Source organism: Astyanax mexicanus, chromosome 7 (genome assembly GCF_023375975.1).
Source record: "Astyanax mexicanus isolate ESR-SI-001 chromosome 7, AstMex3_surface, whole genome shotgun sequence".
Classification (NCBI taxonomy): domain Eukaryota; kingdom Metazoa; phylum Chordata; class Actinopteri; order Characiformes; family Acestrorhamphidae; genus Astyanax; species Astyanax mexicanus.
Window position 1 is genome coordinate 9,034,554 of NC_064414.1, and position 15,497 is coordinate 9,050,050.

At 37.3% G+C, this 15,497-nt stretch overlaps 1 protein-coding gene across 1 annotated transcript; it reads right to left on the bottom strand.

Moving 5' to 3' along the window:
• Positions 1-1,414: 1,414 nt before the first annotated feature.
• osr1 (odd-skipped related transcription factor 1) lies at positions 1,415-9,120 on the bottom strand. Its single transcript, XM_007247539.4, has 3 exons — positions 8,858-9,120; positions 3,302-3,976; positions 1,415-2,268 (listed from the first exon to the last, which is right to left on the bottom strand). The coding sequence occupies exons 2-3, from the start codon at positions 3,961-3,963 to the stop codon at positions 2,136-2,138; spliced, it is 795 nt and encodes a 264-aa protein (XP_007247601.2). The 5' UTR covers positions 3,964-3,976; positions 8,858-9,120; the 3' UTR covers positions 1,415-2,135.
• Between the last annotated feature and the right edge of the window lie 6,377 nt (positions 9,121-15,497).

Here is a 15,497-nt window from a genome sequence, read left to right on the forward strand (position 1 = left end):
CATATAAACCATTTAGCTAGGAAAAGCTTAAGTTAGACAGAGTTAACATGTTGGCTCTGGTTAGCTCAAATTAAATCTGTTAGCGCTGGTTAGCTTGGGTTTAACTGAATGAATCTGTTTGCTCTGATTAGCCTAAATTAAATGTTAGCTAGGTTAGCTTGAGTTACACTGAATAGCTCTGATTAGCCTGAATTAAATCTGTTAGCTAGGTTTAGCCTAAGTTAGACTGAATAAACCTGTTAGCTCTGGTAAGGCTGAATTAAACCTGTAAATTAGGATTATCCTGGGTTAGACTGATTAAACATGTAAACTCTGATAAGCCCATATTAAACTTGTTAGCTAGGGTTAGCTTGAGTTAGACTAAATAACCTGTTAGTTCAAATTATCTAAATTTAAACCTGTTAGATAGGATAAGCCTGAGTTTACTAAATAAACCTGTTAGCTCTGATTAGCCACAATTAAACCTACATAGGATAAGCTTGAGTTTCACTGAATAAACTCATTAGTTTGATTAGCTCCAATTAAACTTTTTAGCTAGGGTTAGCTTAAATTGGACTGAATTAAACCAGCAAACTTTGGAAAGCCTATATTAAGTCTGTTAACCCTGGTTAGCATGTGTTAGCCTATGTTAACCATAAGATACGGAGATATTTAGCATTAGCAGGAACCATGACCATGCTATCTCTACTGCCTTGTGTTAATTAGCATTCTAAGCTAAGGTTGGCTTTATTTTCATTTATAATATGTACTATTTATAAAGTTCAATCAAACACATTTAAATCTAAGTACAGTAGTTGAGGTTTATCCCAGAGGTGGTGATTGACATTTCTGATATGGACAATTCATAGTGAAAACCAGTGATCAGAAAGTGATATTAGAAAAAAGGTGCACAAATAGACTTCATACAGTGGTCCCTGATAATTAGTGCTTGGTCCCCAATCATAATTGATAGACCATGGCTAAACTCTCTTAATATCTTAAAACAGATATTTTTATCTAATCATTATCAAAGTGTTTTATGTGAACTTCAGACAAAAAAAAAGAAAAAGTTGACAGTCTTGGGTGCTAACAATGGTCATTAACACAATAAACCTTTTAAATCCAACATTAGGAAGCTAATAAAATAATATCTTATATTTTTATAGAAAGCCTTTAAAATTTGAAACGTGAAATTGAAACTGAACCAAATTTTGATGATGGTATTTTGTTTGTGGCTGGCTTGTACAATTAAAAAACTATATTTAATCTGATCTGCTATGTTTGATTTCCCTGCTAGCAGCAAAAATTAAAAACTTCATCAAATCAACAAAATGATTTGTGTGACTGGCATATTCTTAATTTCTCTTAAAACAGCGAATTTTACCACAAGCATGCATGAATAATATAGAATAGAAACACTGCTGTCCACAACAGATTTTGTTAAGAAAATGACTATTTATTTTTAAAATAAGTTTAAGGAATCCAGTGATATATGTAAATAATCAATAAACTGATTAAAGTGCCAAATAACAGTTATACAAAAAGGAAATCTGTACATAAAAAAATACAAGATTGGAATGTGTCTTTGGATCGAGCGTCACCTAGCTGACAATCTTATTGCTTTTCTTCGCCTTTTTTTTTTAGTGATTGTCTGAACTCGCAGAACCTCTTCAGGTTCTTAAGGCTGAATCTGGTTTTCATTGGTTTTCAACATCGAAAACAGTCCCCGAACAATCGATAACTGAAGAACTTGACTGATCTGTCGTCGGTCTAAGAGCGTCGACAGAAATCACATTTTATACAACAGCGTTTGAGTCTGGATTTGATCCATTCACAATTTGCCACCCTGAATCCTAGTCCGCCGGCACCCAAAGTTCTTGAACCGAACTGAACATCCGTAAATCCAGGAGGCTGTGGCCCGTTTAGATCCGACTGGCTGTCCATCGGTTCGGAATGTCTTCGGTTTTGGAATTTTCTTCCAGCTTCGGCGAGGAGCGTGGAGATTAATCCGTTTCTTTTCTGTTTTTGGTCTTTTCAGTCCAGGCCCATGCTCTCGGGTCACGTTGAAGTAGTCTCTTTTGGCCTGGCTTTGCTATTGGCCGCTGTCCTTAGGTCACTGGACTCTCCAGTCTCCCCATTGGCTGAGGAGGCTGACCTCACTTTATCTTGGCCGGCTTCAACTCTTTGACTTGCATGTGCAGCGTTTTGTGGACTGCGAGCGTTCTTGACTGACAGAAACCTTTTCCACACTCCTGGCATTTGAAGGGCTTCTCTTTGGAGTGGATGTATCTGCAGAGAAAAGAGAGAGAAAGAGAGGATTCCTCGTTAACCGACAGTTCCACTCATTTTCTAAGAAAAAAATTAAAAACCAGAATGGTGTTTTAGTGTAACAGCCAGCAGACAGTCTAAAAAGCAGCTAGAGGAGCTCCAGTGTTGTTCTGCTTTGTCTTGGCAACTTTAGATCATCCCAAACTTCACTCTCAGCTACTCAGAAGCAGCAGAGGAATTACACATGAAAGAATCTCTCTCTGGAGAGAAACCGTGACCACAAAAAATGGTCTTGTAGGATTCACAGCCTGTGTGTATGTGTGTCAGCTGAATGACGAATCAGCCAAATTGAAACCTTACAGACAGAGTAAAGCCTGGTTTTAACGTAATACTGAATATGGTTTCAGCAGCTATTATGTCTATTATAAAAACCTCATATCGTCCACAGGGGATGTTTATAAAGTGTAACATATAATCAATTATACAGATTTGTAATGAGTTACTGAACAATCAGCTGTATTAGAATGTAATGCTAAGTCACTAGCCACAAGCTAGCAAGTTTCTTTAAAAAAAGTAACTGCATGGCATGCGATACATTGTTGCTGGTGGCTTTTGTTCAATAAACAAAAGGTCTACACAGTCATTCGGGTGAATTTTAATACTCTACAGGAAACTATTTTGTATCCTTTTGCAAGGATTGTTATTAATTCTATTTATTTGTATTATTCTTTCATTGGTATGAAATGAACTGCACCAACCTTATAGTTTAGGAGGTCAAGGTTTAGGTTTGTAACATTTGATATAATCTTAGAAGATATTAAGTCTTAGTAAGTCTTAATCCTCGGTAAACACTATAAATAATAAGTACTAGGAATTAATTCCTAATACAAAAAATATGAAGCATACAGTAGTCATAATAAATCCTAATAAGGATTAATGAGCAAGTAATATGCCTATGGTTCAAGGAGTTGAGTTGATTATAGTTAATAATAATCATTAGTTGCGCTCCTAATCCCATGTTCTGCTCTAAGCCAGGCTGGACAGAGTTTCTTACCGGTGGTCTCTGAGGTGGTCCTGCCTCCTGAAGGCCTTGTGGCAGATGTCGCAGGTGTACGGCCGCTCGTCCGTGTGCGTGCGCTCGTGAATCAGCAGGTTGTAGGACTTGGTGAAGTGACGGCCGCAGAACTTGCACACAAACTCCTTTTTGGTTTTGGACGGCAGCCGGCCGCGGCTGGGCTTCCTCTCAGGCGACGACAGCTTGGCCGCCGCGTCCAGCAAGCAGCCCAGGGACGGGCCGCGGGCGTGCGCGTTGGAACCTCCGTTCATGCTCAGGTCCTCGGCCTTCAGCGGGTCCTCCTGGGTGGCGGCCGCCGCCAGGTTGGCGAAGTCGAAGCGCGGTTTGTTTTTGACCGACCCCGGGGACGTGTCCTGCTTGGTCGGGTGGATGAGCTGCGGCAGCAGGGGGATGGACGGCAGTGGAAAGCGGGCGTCGACCAGCCCGGGTAGCTTGGAGATGGTGCAGCGTGGCAGGGCGAACGGTGGGTAGCCTAGGGTCCAGTGGTGCAGGTGGACGGCATGGAGGGCACTGAAGCTGTATACACCCGGCATGGGGTCGGTGGGCAGTTGGAAGCCGCTGGACGTCTGGAGGAGGGAGTAGTTGGCCAGCTGGAGGGACGGGTGAAGAGGAACAGGGGCAGGAAGAGTCTTGCTACCCATGGCAGAGGTCGTTCTAAAGAAGAGATCAGAAGAAATGTTAGAAAATGGCCAGATAAGGATTCTGAAGAACAAAGAACACTGTTCTTTCTTACTGTCTTGAGATTTGAGATGGGAATCACAGTGCATTTCGCATCATTCTGATAATGATGATATCATCATGATAGGTTGATGCTCAATATATATCACAGCAAGACAATTCTCTACTATACTTCATGTCTACAAGCAATTATGGATTTTTTTGGTGTTAGTTTTATGGAATTTGACAACTAACATTCTCCAGCATTTAATTGGTGTCATCATGTAAAGCATTAAAGCAGCAGCTTTAGCAAGTTAAATTTAAAGAGTTTAGAGTGCATATGGTATAAATATTTTTTTCAATATTTGATGCCACGTATGAAAACGATACAAATAAATCACGATAGCGATGTTTTTTAGCACCCCTACTCACAATGTTTAATTAAACGTCAAGGTTCTGACGGAGAGTGGGATTTCCCATCAGCTTCCCTGGCTGAGCAAAACATCTCGCGTCTGACAAGGTGTTACTAGAAAAGCATGTGTGTACACACGCGCAACAACAGCCCGACCTGCCAGACATGAGTGTATCTGTATAAATGTGTGTGTGTGTGTGTGTGTGTGTGTGTGTGAGTGTGTGTGTTTTGGCATAGGCGTTTCCCGCTCCCAGAAAATGCGCCGAAGGCGATGGAGCTGTCAGAAAGAGAAAGACAGCATGACATACCTGCAACGACTGTTTAATCTGGCCTGATATGAACACACACAAAGCACAATAACTGCTCTTTGTCTAGTCTCAGCCTCGTGATTGACACACTTACGCACACACACACACACTGACTTGTTCTCCATACCATAAGACACCTACTACGATGGTTTACTCCTCTCTCTCTTTGTTTCTAATTTTAACAGAAATTCTAGCTAGATTTCATTACTCTCCTCAGCATGTTTTTTTTAGTGTTTTATAAGCTGGTCTCTGATACTGTGGAGGAGAAAGTTAAATTAAATGCTTTGAGCACCTTGTGTTTTACCAGGCTTATAACCTGTGGAGTCCCACAGGGTTTCCAATTTATAACATGGACTTACAGCTGTGCGGTGTAACAGGATAATACCAAAGATTATTACTAAAACAACATATAAGAAGTTGTAGAACTTATTCAGAGTGGGTTTGTTGTGAAATGCTTTTGTTCTGGAGAAACATTTCCAGTTGGAATTCACAGTTCTCAGTTCACAGTAGTGAATGAATAATACAACCAGACGTCTGGACCTCTAAAAGCTCCCTCACAGAAAGTGATTGTCAATTGCCAATTGTTTGAGAACATACTGCCTGATGCCTGAGGGACACTTGCATAGATAGTTCAGATGGAACTATCAAACATGAAGCATTTGCAACATACTTTCTATAGCATTAATGATTAATAATGGGGGGGGGGGGGGGGGGGTGAATAAAATTCACCTGTAGAACATACATGTTTTGTATTTATTCCCAGATAGGCCATGACTATTGTCATTATCTATATGTTATTGTCATCGATTCATCATTGCTGTTGAGTGATAACATAATAGTATCTCTGAAATGGACATTTTTTTTAATTACCTTTAAAAGGGCATGAAAGTAAAAAAAATACTTTATTCTATAGATAGATAGATAGATAGATAGATCCCTTTGAAAGGGTTCCCTCAGGGAAATTAGGATTCCAGCTGCATTATAACATGGGTACAACAAAAACACACAAGAAAAGTGCAAAAAAAAAAAAAAAAAAAAAACTAAACTAAAAACTAAGAGCTACTTAGCGCCACCGAATATAAAAACATTTCTAAGAGATTGCCTGTTTTTTTTAAAATAAATTATTATTTTTGACAGCAAAGTCACAAACATGAAAAATATAGATACAACGTTTTTGTGTGAGAGTAACATAAGTTACATATGTCAAATAAAATGTCTGTATTTGTTTTGTTGTCATGCAAACTCTGGTTCTTTTCCCCGCCGCAGTCAATCACAATTTTACACCTGAACGACTGACAGAAAATATATCCAGAGATTTTATTTAAAATTTAATATATATTGTAAGTAATTTGCGGAAATCTGGGAAAATTCTCCATCAACCTCCGAGCTCTGAGTCGGGCATGAGGAGTGCCAGGCTCGGTTCTGGGAGTAAATAAAAAGTGAAATAGCTCTAATTGGGCTTTGTAAAAGCTCAAAGCTCTCCCCGGGGATTTGGGCGCTCTGATCATGGCGCAGAAGTAATTGACTTTTCCTTACGGGGTCATTAGAGGAGATCAGCTCTTGGCCCCGTTAACCCTTTGAAGTGAACATACCCCTCACAATGGGGCAGGGGCAGAAGGGCAGATGGGCAATTACACCCGGGCACACCTAAAGACTTTAAACACCCGTTAACCTCAACGCTTTAACCTGGCCCGACGTGCCAGTCTGAGGGGAAAAGCACAAGTGAACACTCTCATTAATTCACATTTCACCGTGTGGAGCGCGAGGCTCTGGATCAGCGCCCTGAGGTGATTTTCTGAAGGGAGTTAGCATACAATGCTAGCAAATAAACATTGAAGAAAACAAATATGTCTTTGTTGCATCTCATCTTTAAATTTTGACGATGGAAAAACGGGTTTAATGTTTAATGTTGACATTTTGATTTTAAATTTAAAGCCTTTGAATGGTTGGCCTGCTTTAGTTTTATGCAGTGGGTGCTTCCCACAAAAAAAAAAAAAAATATATATATATATATATATTTATAATATTAATTATTATATTACCTTTGGCTTTCTGGAAAGAACAAAGTACAAACTATAAGAATAGAACAAAAACAAGATACACTTATTTTATGTAAGTAACATTGAATACCAGTGAATACAAGCTGAATATATAAAACCATCAGGTTAAAAGTTATGCGCATGAATTTTTCAAGTCTGGTGTTTGAAATCAACCTTGTTTCACTGCAGAAACAATTTAGAGATGGAAAAATAAACGTTAATTCTGAGGTGAGTTGGTAAGCATCCCTAACTTGAGAACCTCTTAAAAAGATTTTGAGTGGAAATTTACAGTTATTTTTACAGTTAATCAGAAGGTGAGTGCGCTATGAGGATGTATAACGACTGTTCAGAATTTACTTTGGCAGCAAAAAATGTTTATTGATTATTCGTTACAAAATTGTTGAGCTATATATTTTATTATTTTTTCCTTTTTTTACCGCTGGTTTACTGGTTACATAGCGCTGAGCTCAAAAGGTCGACAAAGTGACAAAACCCTCTGGACGTGTATTGAGAGGAATTAGGCAGGAATTTACAGCGCCATGTGTGAAACGTCTGGTCCTTTTTGTCAAATATATGAAGTAATTAACGAACTCTTTAGCCAAATGTTCAGGGTGTCTTTGCCTATATACTGGTTATTATTTTAATTTAATTAAAATGCCAGAGTGTCAGAGCACAGCCAGAACACAATTTGTGCAGGGAGATATTTAGTTAAAATAAAAGGAGACTACAAAATGTAAGTGATATTATAAAATAAAAACAATGTATATAATTGTTATTAAATAATGATAATAATAATAATAATAATAATAATAATAATAATAATAATAATAATACATTGAAATGTGAAAAATATATATTTAATTGAGTGAAAGAAAACGAAATGTATTTCAGACGTATTTTCTAATGTCATCTTTAAAGCATGCTAACGATATTTTAAATAAAATAGACTTTTTACAAAATAATATTTTTACAGAATGTGAACAGTACAGCTGTGCACTGGTATAAAATTCGTTTCAAGTCAAGAAAAAAAATCTCACAACATACAGTTTACATACAATATTTGTAAACCGGAGCAGTTTAAGAATTGTTTTGAAAATTATTGTGAGAGGTGTGATAGGATGGGTAGCATCCTCCTCTCCGGAGATTTAGAAACACGTCAAAGTGACAAATGAGGTGAAATCCACAACACGGTGCGAACAGGAGCTTTGTAAACATCGAAATATTTCAACTATTATTGGTATTTGGCGCCAATACTATAATATTAATACTATATTTTCGATTGGGTGTTTTACCTGTGGGTTTGTTTAATAAAAAAAATACAATAAATTCTTTCAAAATCACTAAACCAGAATGACTTAATTAGTGCTGCACCACGATTTTTTACAATAAAACGAATGATCTGCATTAATTATGATTCAAACAGGTGCAGATAAACTGTGCAAAATTTGTAGCTAAGCATAAAAAGTAAATTAAAATTAAAATATTAAAGCAAGAAATAAACGTGTAAACTGTGCTGGTGCAAATTATTTCATTTATTTACGTTATTATGTATTTATTTGCGTGGAAGGGAAACAATATTCAAAGATCAAGATGCATTCACTGCCACGCATTAAATCGAATAACTGAACAAAACATATTTTTAACGCATTAGTTTAATTTCTTACACTTACAGTGTTATAAAAATTGCAACGTGTTTTTGTAAACCAAAATGAAATGCAGGATTTATCGTCAGACAGTGCAGACAGACCACCTGTGAACACGCACCTGGGACAGGGATTTTCCATCAGACGTAGTTATATTTTTATCACTTTTCCAAACAATCAAATGTTTAATTCACTTTTGCTTATTAGTGTTTATTAAAATGCACGTGCATTAAGTTTTTTTTTTCGTTTTTTTCGAACACGCATGCGGTTTTAAAACGGGTATTTTTTGTGTTTAAGAAAGCACAGATGTGTAGTGCAATCGCTCAGTCCAACAACATTTTAAAAAGTTGTGCGTCACTTTCTACGTATTTTTTAAAATGCATTTAGGTCAAGATATAAATTTGCATTTTGCACGCTTTTCGCGCGCACGGTCCTGTTTATCCAAAACAGTAGAAATGCAGGAGGAGCATATTTACCAGATGTGTCGGATGCAGCAGCTGCTTCTCGGAGGCTGAAGGCTGGAGAAAGTTGGTTAAAGCGCGCGCTCGCGGACTTTCACAAACTTTGGAGAAAGTTGTTCAGCATGTTCGCGATCACTCACTCGCACAAACTCTCTCACGCACACACACTGCTGTAGTTCGCAGGACTCGAGGTTGCTCGCGTACACTCGAACTGATACACTCGCTCCCGGTCCTCCTCGCGCGCTCCCGCTCTCTCTCTCTCTGCAGGTCCCAAACTCAAACCGCCTCTTTATTGCGGCCCGGACCCGCGCAGTGCGCACGCGCCGCAGCCGGTCCAACCCACAGCCACAAGTTTCTTTACACTTCTCTCACTCTCTGAGACACACACACATACACACAAAGAAAGAGAGAGAGAGAGAGAGAGAGAGAGCAGGATGAGAGAGTCTGCAGTGGAGATGTAAAGCTGGTGCAGCTGCTCTGTATTAAAGCAGCTTTTATTAATGAACATATACTTAAAATATAGAGGTCATAAAATAAGAATCAGAAATATGAGTAGCATATGGATGTTTAGTATAATAAATATATAAGCATCATTGTTATGATTTGTATAATTGTGTTAAGGTAAATTTAAATATAAAAACAAAACATATAAATCTCTTGATATACTTTTATAATAATAATAATAATAATAATAATAATAATAATAATAATTGAATTATTATTATTATTATTATTATTATTATTATTATTATTATTATTATTATTATTATTATTATTATTATTATAACATCAACAGTTGGTGTTATTATTATTATTATTTTTTAAGTATATAAATTAAGTATTAAGTATATAAAGTGTATGATGACATACTAAATAATAAAAATAAAAAACACGATTATTTTATTTTGGTTTACTTTAGGAAAACATTAATATTTAATGTTTATTGTTTTATTTTTTTTAAAACAGTATTCTTAAACAAATACGGCAATTGATGCTAATAATAATAATAATAATAATAATAATAATAATAATAATAATAATAATAATAATAATAATAATATAGTCCATTCGTTGTTTAATAATCGAATTAGAAAATAGACGTGCACAATGATAGTATTACTGTTTAATAATGTTGCTTACAGTAAGACTTATCTGCCAAATTATTAAAAAGTAATAAATAAATATCAACATAAGGTTTCTGTTTAAACTGGGAGCGCGCGCGTGTTTGCTCTTTTTCTGTGTGTGTGTGTGTGCGCGCGCAGTGGCAGCACCATCCCCGCCAGTCAGTGAGGAGTGAGTGTGTTTTAGATAAATTCATCCAAATACACATCTGTCCTGAATACTACAGGGAGGGGGTCATAATCAACACTGCATACACTACACACACACACACTGCTCACATAAAGACACGCGCTGTGTGTGTTACAGGCAGGCCTCTACAGTCGTTTAGCAGAGATGAATGGCCCTCCTGCGCGTGTGTGAAAGTGATGGCCCCCATCAGAGCAGCCGCTTTGATGTGTGTTTGGCTGTAAACGCGCGCTGAACGCGCCTCCTGCTGGAGAGCGGCGGGACCGCGGCTCTGGAGCCTCAGGGCTGGATGCGCGGAGGTTATGGACAGTATTACCTGCAGGAAGCGGCTGATGAGTGCAGACAGGTTGTTAGAGCAGAGAGACTGTGAAGTTAAACCAGTTACAACTGTGCGCTGTTTTAGATATGATGGTGCTGGAGCATTGCATGCAAATAAGAGGAGTTAGGAGAGAGAGAGAGACTGAGCGAGAGACACACAAGATAAAAAGAGTGAGAGAGCAGAAAAGAGAGAAATAGAAGAGAGAGATAGATAGATAGAGAGAGAGAGAGAGAGAGAGAGAGAGAGACGTTTTTTTGACGTTTAAAACACCATTTATTTAACACTTACTTTAGAAAAAACACAAAAAACTAGAACAAACCACAAAAAAACAAAGAAAAAACAAAAATGTCTACAAATTAAAAACAAACCCCCCCTCATCATCAGGTTCACAGATATACCCCCCAAGCCCCCACATAGCAAAGAAAATGTCCACATTATCAGTAAGGCTGTAGTAAGCATGTTCCAAAACCAGTCGCCTTAAGACAAAACCCCTCACCATCAAAAGAGGGTCAGTTCCCCCACATCCCTTCATTTTATTTTTTCTGCTGCACCAAATAGCCATTTTTGCAGCTCCAAACAAAAAGTTTAAAAGAGTTACCTTCCCCCTTTTTGAAACGGAGTACTTCGGTCCATAAATAAACAAAGCTTCATCAAAAAACCCTAGAACTGCTAGACCCCAAGTCTTCACTAACTGTAGAATCTGGCCTAAGCATGAGCACTGAAGAAACACATGAAACACCATCTCAGAAACCCCACAAAATGGACACCCATCCCGAGCTGAAGGATCAAGTCGTGCCGCGTGCCTGTTTGTGGCTAAACACCCATGGATGATCCTCCACTGGAGATCACCCTGCCTTTTTTCAATAGGCCTTTTACATATACAGACCGCCAGCTACCTCTTGGGGACGCGCCTGTCCCAATAACCCCAGTCCATTTAGTGTCGTGCAGGTCCTTTAAAGAGCGAAAATTAAGCATTTTGGTACATGCAAAATACAGCGATTTTTTATTCAAATCACTGAAGTTCCCGAGAAGTGGCACCTCCAGAGAAAGGAGCATCCCAGACCCATCTTGCCAGCCCTCCTGCTCCATTCTGACTATCAACTCTGGAAACACGGCCAAACCATCCTGACAGGCCTCCAAGTCCGTTGCCTCCAAAAAATCTAATTCAGAGACAGACAGGTCAGATTTCAGAAAGTCCAGGACCTGAGACACAAGACACACAGACCTAACACCAACAATTCCTGCCAACTGATCCGCGGCTATCCACGCTGAGCCCCTTCTCAGGTGACGGACTCTGCTAATTCCGGTCTCCAAAAAACTGTTCCTCAGCACCCCGGACACCTTGGACATTGTTGGCAGAACAGGGTTTAAAAACAAAGGTTCCTCAAAAAGCCACATAGAGGGAGCTGTCTTGGTCTGCCTCACAAATGAAAAAATCTGCCACGCCCGCAGAGCCGCTGAGTAAAATTGAGTCAGTCCTCCAAAATCCACTGTATTCAAAGAAAGGGAAAAAAGTTGTCTATCCAGACCCATGTGACCAGCTACTTGTAGAAGAGCACAGGCCACATCCATCCATACATGGTGCTGATGATACAGCAGTCTTTGTACTGCTTGCAAGCGTAAGACAGCAACCCTGGAACGGATATCCATAAGTCCTTGTCCTCCTTCCTGCACAGGAAGAAACAGCACTGCAGCCCGGAGCCAGTGCTGACCACTCCAAAAAAAGTCTACTAAAGCCTTTTGGATGCAATCGATCAGTTCCTCTGGTGGGTTCAACACGGTAAACTTGTGCCACAAAGCCGATGCAATTAGGTTGTTGGCTACTAGAACATGCCCCCTGTATGATAACTGGGGTAGCAACCATGACCATTTAAGCAACCTGGCACGAACCTTCTCCACTAACCCATCCCAGTTCCTAGTTACAACTTCCCCAGTGCCTAACCACACCCCTAACAACTTTAACCCTGTCCTTCTCCACTGTACAGCCCCTTATTGTATGTATTTGCACAAATATAACGTATCAATGTAACATCAAGTAAACAAATGAACAAACAAACAAAAAAACTGCAGAGAAAGAAAAAAAAGCCTAAAAGAGGCTTGTACAAAGGTTTTGTCCTCCAAAGAAATTATAAGAGAAACACAGAGAAAAAAAAGAAAAAGAAGAAAAAGATCAAGAAAAAGAAAAGAAAAATAATAGTAACATGTAGTTACTCAATATACATAATCACAAGAATATACACAAATGCATATTTACTATTTGGATTGCTTACAATGAGAGTAAATTCGTTTTAAGCTGTTTTTAAAAGTATAAAAGTACTGCCGCCCAAACTACTTAAAGTATACAAGTAAAATGTAAAGGTTAAAAAAAAAAAAAACTCCCCCCCCCAAAACACATTTTACTTAAAGCCATGACTAGTGTTTCAGCTGCACATATGCTAATTGAAAATGATTGTATTTTATTTAGTACAATGTAAATATATTAAAGAAGCTTAGTTGGGACATTGGGAGTCTTTGCTCTGCAACGGATCATCTTCATACTGGACTACATACGTCTGCTATGTTCTTGCCGGAGTATGGGGGGCGGGACGGGTGCGGGTGTGATGGTTCGTGAATAAACCAATAGGGTGTCAGAATTGTGTATGTTAATACTTCTCTACATCCAATCACAATCAGATTAGCTCTGGATGGAGAGATGTGTATCCGGATAGTTTTTTTTTTTTTTTGAATGAATGAAAAAAGCTTAAATAAAATAGGAGTAACGAGACTATTTTTATTAATATATAAGGAGTAGAAAGTTCAGATAATTGTGTGAAAATATAAGAAATCGTCTGAAAAATAAATAATTAATGCAGTAAAGTATAGATAACCAACATTTTACTTAAGTAAAGCAATTAATTATTAGTTACTTGACATCGCTGGCTACCAGATCAATATTTATTGGCATTCTTGTGGTTGTCTATATATATATATATATATATATATATATATATATATATATATATATATATATATATATATATATATATATATAATTTTGGCTTATGTTTATGGTTCCACATTCTTGTAAAGGGTTTTTACACTCTTATAGACTCCCTCAAAGGGTTCTTCAAAGACATTGGATATTCATTTTTTTAAAAGGGTTCTTCAATGGTTTTGTAGTAAATACAGTGGTTCCAAAATCTTTCATAAGGGTGAAGGTTCTCCACTTCCATAACCCAATAAAGATTAATTAATGGTTTTATAGTAAAGACAATGTTTTTTTTATAAGTAGTTCTGTTCTAAACTCTTTCAAAAATGTTTACTGATGATTCTGACATAAATGTATTGGTTCTACACTCTTAAATGGTGCTCCTCAATGGTGACAATGGTTGTGCACTCTCAACAAAGGGCTCATCAAAGGGCTTCTTTATTAAAGACAATGATTCTTCACTCCTTAAATGGTTCTTCATGAGAACATAAGTACTGTCATTCTATACTCTTAAGAACTACCCTAATGATTCTTCAAAGCAAATGGATCCACAGTCCAAAGGGTTCTTCAATGGTTCTTTAGTAAAAACAGTGCTTCTGCACTTTCATGGTCCTTCCATAAGGGTATTGGTTCTGTGCACCTAAATAAGAATGGTTCTACAGCCTTCTAAATACGTCTTTCATAAAGTAAGTACTTCTGCATTGTTTATTTTTAATGGTTCTAAAGAAAAAAAGCAAAGAAGATGTATTTAAGATGTATTTAATAGGAAAAATGATTATTTAAGAGATATTTAATAAATCTTTTTTGTCAATACACTCAAAAAATAATGAGTGAAATGTACTTTTAAACTATTTGCGTTTAGCTTTTTTAAGGAAATAAATTGTACCTTAGGTGATTGAAAGAAAAATCTCAATTTAACATCTTAAAGGAGAGCTCCGGTGTAAAATTGCCATTTCTTGTAGTAAAACATGATAAAAAATACTTACCTTTGATATATAGCACACCTCCGTTCTCCCACAGCTTTCCAAGATCCAGAAATTTTAACAGTTTGTCCAAACACCCTTCAGACTGGGTGACACGGGGCATAATTTGCCCCGATAAATAGCTTTTCCACTGTTATCCAGCAGCTCAAAGTAGCTCCACACCTCATTGCTAGAATCTGGAGAGTCCTGACATTTAAAACGGGGCATTAATATCTTAAAAAGTGCACAAGAAACTTCTTAAATACCTCTGTTTGCATCCCCTAATGTTAGCTTCAGCTCCGAGCGCCACCATTACTGTACTGATAATAACATAGACATATATATATATATATATATATATATATATATATATATATATATATATATATATATATATATATATATATATACATAGACTCCGCATAGCATAGCCGCCGGCTACTTTTTATTATGTTTTACTACACCAAAAGTCCATTTTACACCAGAGTTCTCCTTTAAATTGTTGCTGAATAAAACCTACACTGCACTTATCTTTTAAGTAAATGTTTCTTGCAACATTCAGACAGTACAGCTAAAGTAAATCAAACCAAGTCAAAGGTTCTACATACTTAAAAATTGACTCTTTAAAGACAATGCATCTACAGGTTCTTTATGGGTTTTTAACTGAGAAAAAACAAAAAGATACATAAAAATAAGAACATAAAACTTTACAGGTGCAGAAACATTTTTAAACCAAAGAACCCTTACATAGATAATCATTGTAGTATGTATGTAGAACCATTTATTACAGAACCCTTAATAACATTTTGAAATGAAGATGCTCTCTCTTCGAAGAACCCTAAATGGAGTCTTGTGTCTGACTGTGTCTAGAGAACTTCTGAAAAACTCTTTTTAGAGTGTGGAACCATTATTTGTTACCAAATAACCCGTATATAACCTATAAAGAGCCCATTTTGTGTAGAACAATCAAATGTATTGTTAAGGCTTTAGAGGACCGTAAAAATATACATAAGGACATAAGGAACTGTTAAAAAAATACATTTTAAAGACATTTTAAAGACGTTGAACTCGTGCTTTTCTTGTAGAACTCTAAAAAGA